General features: G+C 45.6%; 1 protein-coding gene across 1 annotated transcript; it reads right to left on the reverse strand.

Annotated features, from left to right (window-relative positions):
* Positions 1-1,585: 1,585 nt before the first annotated feature.
* On the reverse strand, positions 1,586-3,283 carry LOC147978743 (uncharacterized). Its single transcript, XM_087546517.1, has 2 exons — positions 2,231-3,283; positions 1,586-2,111 (listed from the first exon to the last, which is right to left on the reverse strand). The coding sequence occupies exons 1-2, from the start codon at positions 3,072-3,074 to the stop codon at positions 2,038-2,040; spliced, it is 918 nt and encodes a 305-aa protein (XP_087402643.1). The 5' UTR covers positions 3,075-3,283; the 3' UTR covers positions 1,586-2,037.
* Positions 3,284-7,988: the final 4,705 nt, after the last annotated feature.

A 7,988-nucleotide genomic window follows, 5' to 3' on the forward strand; every position in this document is an offset into this window, starting at 1 on the left:
AAGATTCAAGGATGGATGGAGAAATTGTTGTTAGCAGCTGGGAAGGACGTTCTAATAAAACCCGTGGCCCAAGCAATACCTGTGTATTCTATGTCTTGTTTCAAGCTGCCTAGAGGGTTGTGTGAGAAGTTGACGTCCATGATCAAAGCTTTCTGGTGGGGCGGTAAACAAGGCCAGCGCAAACCCTATTGGGTCTCTTGGGACACCATGAGCATGCAAAAATATATGGGAGGTTTAGGCTTTCGAGACTTTGAAATCTTCAATCTAGCGCTGTTGGCCAGGCAGGCATGGCGTATACTTGAAAACCCGGACTCTCTGGGTACTAGGATTTTAAAGGCAGTCTATTACCCCAACACAGAATTTTTGTCAGCTGAGTTGGGCAATCACCCATCTCAGATTTGGAGATCAATTTTTGAAGGTCGGGACACATTGAAGGTGGGACTTATCAGGAGGATAGGGACAGGTGCTACGACAAACATCTAGGATATGAATTGGATCCCGAGAGCAGAAAACATGCACCCAATCGTGTCACTGATTGCCCAACCACCTCAGTTGGTCTCTGAGTTATTGGACCGGAATAACGCAAGGTGGGATGCACAACTAGTTGAGCAAATTTTTTTGCCTTATGATACAGCCGTTATCTTGCAGATTCCAGTGTGCACGCGAAACATAGAGGACTTCTGGGCGTGGAATTTTGAAAAGAATGATGTTTTCTCTGTCCGTTCTGCATATAGGATGATCATGGCTATCAAGAAACGAAGAGAAGATTGGCTAGAAAATCGAGCGGGGTCCTCTAATAGCTCTGAAATTGAAAAATCATGGGCTACTTTCTGGAAAACTATTGTACCAGCAAAGATAAAAGTGTTCTTATGGAGGCTGTCCAAGAATTCGCTCGCAACAGAGGATGTTCGCAAGCATAGGAAGATGTCTCACCAGGACCAATGTTTCGTGTGTGGAGCTCAAGACTCGTGGAGGCATAGTCTCCTAGAGTGCACCATGGCGCGTTGCGTATGGGTTCTCGTGGACCATGATTTGTTAGAGCATATGATTGCAACACCAGAACCAGACGCTAGGAGTTGGCTCTTTTCTATGATGGATGTTCTAAGTCACGACGAATTCACTCGGATGACGGTGACCTTGTGGGCGATATGGTATGCAAGGAGAAAACTCATTCATGAAGGTATTAATCAAAGCCCCTATGAAACTCATACATTTGTCACAAACTTCATCTCTGAGTTGGATCAAATTTCGGGTATACCTGAGCCCACAACAAGAGCTGGTTCTACATGCAATAATATGCAACGACGCTGGATCCCGCCAGATGAGGGACTAGTGAAGATAAATGTGGACGCCGGAGTTTCATTGCAACACAATGCAGGAACCGCAACAGCCATCTGTCGTGATTGTGACAGTTCCTATCTTAGGTCGTCGGTGTTAGTTATCCAGGGCATATCTGATCCAGCTAGTTTGGAAGCATTAGCTTGTCGAGAAGCTCTTTCACTGGCGCAAGACTTGGGTTTACAACATCTCCAAATTGCATCAGATTGTAAACATGTTGTGAACCATATTTGCCAGGGCGTGGGAGGAAGCTATGGAAGTGTTATTAGGGAGATCCTAGAAACTGTGAAAATTTTTACTTCTTGTAATTTTGTTTTCGAACCTCGAGCTTCAAATACTAAAGCTCATAGATTAGCTAGGTCAGGTACTTCTCTATCTTACGGGCGCCATATTTGGTTGGGCACGTCGAGTGACCCAATCGCATTTCCTGTAAATATTGGTATTGATCAATAAAGACCTAGTTTTCTTGCTAAAAAAAAAGACGAGGGCTGCGATCCAAACAGCCTCTAAAACTTAAAACTGTATCGACGACACCGGAGTGGTATGAGGAATGCTTTCATATCAGACTACTGAGAGGAAGCGTTTCCCATTAAGATATACAGAGTATGCAATAAGAAACTTAATTGGAACATAAGGTTTTATTGCGTTCCTGATCTCTGATATCGTTGCAACGAATTTTATCCTTCTTTCTCAACTTCATCAGGGTACAGGACACAAACACCCACATGCGACTCCTGTAAATATACATAGCACGAATGCCACCAGTAGCATAACTGTAGGAAAACAAAACCCGAGTATTAGTTATACTGTACTCTCGCTGAGAAATTTTGGAAAGAAGACGACGATGAAGATTGAAGCCTATTTTTGTCTGTGAGAGCTTGAGAGAACTCACCGCCAGTGATAGTGTCGCCACCCACTGCAGTGGAGACCTCAAACCGCATGTAGCAGTTGAAGCCCACCACCGCGGCCGCCACGCCACCGTCGACGCGGGCAGCGTTGAGGTCCCAGTCCACGGCCTGCACCGAGTTCTGTAGGCACCGGACGCAGGCCGCCGCCGTGCGGTCCCTCCCGCACTGCGCCAGAACGTGCACTGTTCTGCTCACCGCGCTGTCGGAGTTGGTCTCCTCCGCTGTGGCCAGCATCCGCGGCCCGGAGATGTTCGCGGCCGCGCGCCGCGCCACGTCCTTCGCCATGGCGACGAGTACATCGTGCAGGTGGGCGTAGTAGAAGGATTTGGTGCTGGCCACAGAGCGAGGGACGGCGTCGTCGCCCGGGAGGAGGACGCGCGCGCGGAAGCCGTCCTCGTTTGACGAGGATGCGTTGGTGTCGGCGTAGCCGACGAAGCACCGGTCGCTCCAGATGCCGGGGCGCCGGCTGGTGGCGCCGCAGCCAGCTGTGAGGTTCCCAGCCGCGGCGGACAGGCACCGGGCGCACTCGGACGGCACCGTGGAGTTGCCGAAGCAGAGCCCCCGCGCCAACGCGCGCTCCCTGCGAGTGACGGACCGTAGGGAGGCGAAGCCCGTGGGCGCGGCGGCGGAGGGGAGAGAGCCGAGGAGCGGGAGCAGGGTGGCGCGAAACGCCGTGCCGTTGGTGGCGTTGGTGAGCGCCGGCGCCGGGTAGCACTGCAGCAAGCCGCCTGCGCCCGCGATGCGCACGCTCTCCTCACAGGTGCTAGGGGCTGGCGTCACGGCGAGGAGGAGGGAGATGAGCAGCCACGAGGTCGCTGGAAGCGCCATTGTTGTGGTTGTGGCGTGGCCGCTTTGGCACTTGGAAGTGGAGCCGTAGAAGAGGGGGCGGCAGCCGGCAGTCGAGAATGTCTCGAACTTCAACTCCTAAGCTTGGTTGGTGCGGTGTTAACCACGACGAGGACTAGTCAAAAAACGATGCACTGGGCAATAAGGTGGATTCTTTCACGAAATAAGACTTGGTGCCTGCTTTCCCTAAAAAAGATGACTGCCGCCTGCCTGCTCGCAAATACGCAAACTTGGCACCGCGTATGGGTGACGGAGCTCCGGACGATACGATAGCTCGACCGGGCAAGCTTGCAGCTAGGCCGGCCAAAGCCGCGTGGAAGAACTTGGCTTGGAGTTGGGGCGAAGTTTCTGCCAAGAGATTCGGGCACAACATTGCACCCTCTGCCAGGAAACTGAAACCTCAAGCAACTTGCTTCTTTGGACGTAATTTGGTTGCCAGCATCGTCTTGCCATCTTTTTTTTTTCCACATGGGTCTGGTTAAGCAAATAATGCAGAAAACACATTTGCATGTTGTTTGGTTGTCTACATACCACTTCCATACATCACAACACCGTTTCTAGCCCCTGTGTTTGGTTGCCTGCATTGGTTGGGCTCTTACAACGACATGATGTTCGGTTGCATATATGCGGCATGGTCTGCTTACCTTGTATCCTACTCCTATGTGGCAAGCTTATCAACTACACGGTACATACGATCACACCAATAAAACGACACTACAATCACAATGAATTGGACGATGATGTTGAAGTTCTTCTCAAACACTGGAGGAGCCTTGCCTACTTTAACATTGCTTGCATGCTTGTGCACAAACTTGAAGTAAACATCCGTAAACATCCACTGCCTGCTGCCTGGTCGTAAACCATTTGAAGGTGTGGTCTGCTTCCCAGGAACTGTAAACCTCTAAAACACTCCCTTTATACACCACATATCACTTGTCCTAGCATGACAGAACAACAAGAATTCATGCGGCGCCCCTTAAATGGTTCCGCCCAACATAGGAGAGCGCTGCCTCTCCAACATGTTCTTTATTTTTTACTTTTTATATTATTTTTATTTATATTTCTAAAATTGGAAAAAATATTTTGGTTCAATTTAGAAAATGGTTCATCGTGCATTCATCTTTTTTATAAAATGTAATTATTTTTGCGTCCTTTAGAATTTTTATGATAGCATTAAAAAAATACATGACATTTTGAAAAATGTCACGTGTTTTGGAAAATATTACGTACCATTTTAAAAGAATCATATAATGAAAAAATTGGTCTCGTAACTTAGAAAAAAACATCCTACCATTCGAAAAAATATGCATGACAATTTTAAAACAATGTTCATGTGTTTTAAAAAATGTTTTTGACATTTTTTAAAATGTATGCTTAATTCAAAAGATATTTTATAACATTAAGGAAATGCACGTGACATTTAAAAGAAAAATTGACGTATTTTAAGAATATGTTCATGGTGAACCAACATGTGGTCGGATGGTTAGGAGGACAATGGCATTCCAAGTCCGCCAAGGTTTAAATCCTAGACTTGATATTAATTCTCGCATTTTCCTGAAATTATTTCAGGCCTTCCAATGATGTGCATTCAGTGCGAGAAGATGTTCTCGTCGACTACAAAGGTGCCTGTCATGACTTTGTCAATCTCAACATGATGTGCCCGCTCAATCTTTCAAATGTGCTCACAGGGATAGGGTGTGTGCGCATTCATAGAGGTGAGTGTATGTGTGTACACAATGCTAAAAAATGTCCGTGTAGTTTACAAAAGTTTTCATACCACTAGAAGAAAAATGTTAAACATGTATTTAGAAAAATGTGTTTGAGAAAAAATACAGGTCAATATTTTGAAAATTGTTCAATGTGTATCAAAAAATGGTACACATGTATAAGAAAAATGTACAATATGTAATAAAAGGAGTAGACATTTGTTGAAAAAAAAGGAAACTTTAAAACCAAAGAAAACTTGTGAAGCCGAAGAAAAAAGTAAAACCGAAGAAGAAACAAAAAGGAAAAAAGAAGAAGAGAAGAATTCTTAAGGAAAAAGTGAATATCGATAAGAAAAAACACATGAAAGAAACCTCACGCCAGAGACAACTACCGTATGGGTCGGCTCACTATCCTCACGCCATAGGCGAGGCTACAGTAGCTCTTGTTGTAGGCGAGAAATAGCCCTGGCGGACAATCATACCTCTTCTAAAAAAAAGGTCGAGATTCATCCCAAGCAATAGGAATTGCCCATCTCTTCCTAATTTCTCACCCTAAATTTCCTCGTGGGCCTCCAACTTCTAAGTGTTTTCAAGTGCCGCAATATTTTTTTAATGATACAACACGTGTTTGATAAATTTCAGGACATCTTTTACACTGTATGATCTTTTAATAAAATGTCATCAAGATATTTTTGCGTTTAGACCATTCAGCGTTTTTGTTGTTTGATCGAGGGTGTCTATGTCAAAGATATTGGAGAAGATAGAGTACACTATTCAACGCGTATATGTGGATTTTTTTTTGCCAAGTCAGCTCTGACGATTTGATCACATCTGTCATAAGCGAGCTTAAACGAGGCAAAATGAACGATCAGTGTTTTCTGCAAAAGAATTACTGATATGCAGTGGCCTTCGCAAGATATTAGGCACGAGAGCTGGTTTTCTACAAACCTAACCATAAATATGGTAGTTTTGTGGAACTAACAAAAATGATAGGTGACTGAAAGGAAAGATGAAGCCCTAAGGCCTTGTTTGGATACGTAGGATTAGCCGAACAGGTTTTCCGTGAACCCGTGTAACCGCCTAACAGATTAAAACCTTGTTTGGGTCCTCCAACAAAAACGTGGATAAGAATAATTCTGTTTTCACAAAGCTGGAAAACTGTGTTTTATCAAAAACAAGTACTACTCGTTTTTGTGAAGGATTGTATTCGAGATAATAATGTTTACAATGCCAGTTCCCTTTCCTCCCTCCACACGCTAGCTATATAACGGATCTATTACAGGCCACACCGGGCCGGCCCAACGGCCACTCACACACACAGGGCATGGCAAGGCCCAGGTCGTTGCATACCCCTCCCCTTAAGCAATAGTACGCCCTCGGACTGTTCACCAACACGCTGGTGTCGTTCTTGCCACATCCGACACCCATTCCCAAGTTGCCATGGACACATGAAGGCCTCTCCATGTAATCTTCAGTTGTTGTCGCGTGTGTCCACCGACCTGCACCAAACGGGATTGCAATACCAGCGTCGGCGTCAGAGATGTTGATAGGAGCAGTGTATCAAGTGTCTCTGTCTGTACTGCAGTTTGATCTGGAGGCTTGGCCGGCTTCAGTAGTGACACATGAACTACAGGATGGATTTTGCTTGATGCTGGAAGATCCAGTCGGTAGGCCATCGTTCCAATCTTTTCCACGATCCAGTAGGGTCCAAAGTATTTGAACCCGAGCTTTTGGTTGGAGTGTCTCACCACTGATTGCTGGACATAGGGTTGCAGTTTCAGATAAACCCAATCTCCCGCTGCAAACTGCCGATCAGACCTGTGTTTATCCTCTTGCGCTTTCATCCGATGTTGTGCTCGAAGGAGGTGTTCCCGAATGAACCCTTGCATCATTGTACGTTCAGCCATCCAGCTGGAGAGATCTGAAGATAGAGAGCTTTGCAGATTGGAAATGCCCAAATGTCTGGGTTGATATCCATATAACACCTGGAATGGTGTATGTCCCAGAGCTGAGTGGTAGTTTGTGTTATACCAGTACTCGGCTTGAGGCAGCCAGTACGCCCATTTCTTGGGGGCCGAGTGTACCATACACCTCAAGAAGGTTTCCAGGCACTGACTGAGCTTCTCAGATTGGCCATCAGTTTCTGGGTGACTAGCAGAACTCATGTTCATCTTTGTATCAGAAAGCTTGCATAACTCTTGCCACATCGTGCTTGTGAAAATAGGATCTCTGTCCGTTACCACTACTTGAGGAAGGTCGTGCAGTTTGTACACATGATCCATATATAGTTGAGCTACTTGGAGAGCGGTGAATGGATGTGACAATGGAATGAAGTGAGCATACTTGCTGAATTTATCAATGACAACTAGTACAGTGTCAAAGTTTTTGCTCTTGGGAAGACCACCAATGAAGTCCATGGTGACCATGTTCCAAGCTTCTTTAGGGACTGGCAAAGGGCTGAGCAGTCCAGGTTTTTTTACATGCTCAGCTTTGGCTTGTTGACATACAGTGCAGTCCTTAACATACTTTTGAATATCTTGTTTCATAGCTAGCCAAGAAAACAGTGCCTTAATTCTCTGATATGTTCCTTGAAATCCAGAATGACCCCCAACTCCACTAGAGTGGAGAGACAACAGAATAGCCTGATGAGCTTCAGTATTATGACCAAGCCATACTCTGTCTTTATATCTGATGATCCCTTGGTGTAGCACATAACCTTTCTCATTGGAACCAGTCAGAACCAATTCTTGTAACAATTGCTTATCTTCTTGATGTTGCTGATACCCTTCAGCTACCACACTCAACCATTTGGGTGTGCAGAATGATATGTTGTGCAATTCAACATGAGCAGGTGATCTAGACAATGCATCAGCAGTTCTATTATCCTGACCTTTTTTATATGTGATGGTGTATCTTAGTCCAAGCAGTTTTAAGAGAGCTTTTTGCTGCATAGGACTAGTGATTTTCTGATCTTGTAAGTATGTTAGACTCCTGTGATCAGTTGACAGTGTAAAGCGGGCATGCTGTAAGTAGCTTCTCCACTTGTCCACTGCAGGGATGACAGCCAAGCACTCCTTCTCATATGTGGAGAGAGCCTGAGCTTTAGGGCCCAATGCTTTGCTCAAGTAGGAGATAGGGTGTCCTTCTTGCATGAGGACTGCTCCAATGCCATTGTTACTAGCATCTGTCT

The sequence above is a fragment of the Triticum urartu genome, chromosome 3A (genome assembly GCF_056163025.1).
Source record: "Triticum urartu cultivar PI428250 chromosome 3A, HENAU_Tu73, whole genome shotgun sequence".
Classification (NCBI taxonomy): Eukaryota; Viridiplantae; Streptophyta; class Magnoliopsida; order Poales; family Poaceae; genus Triticum; species Triticum urartu.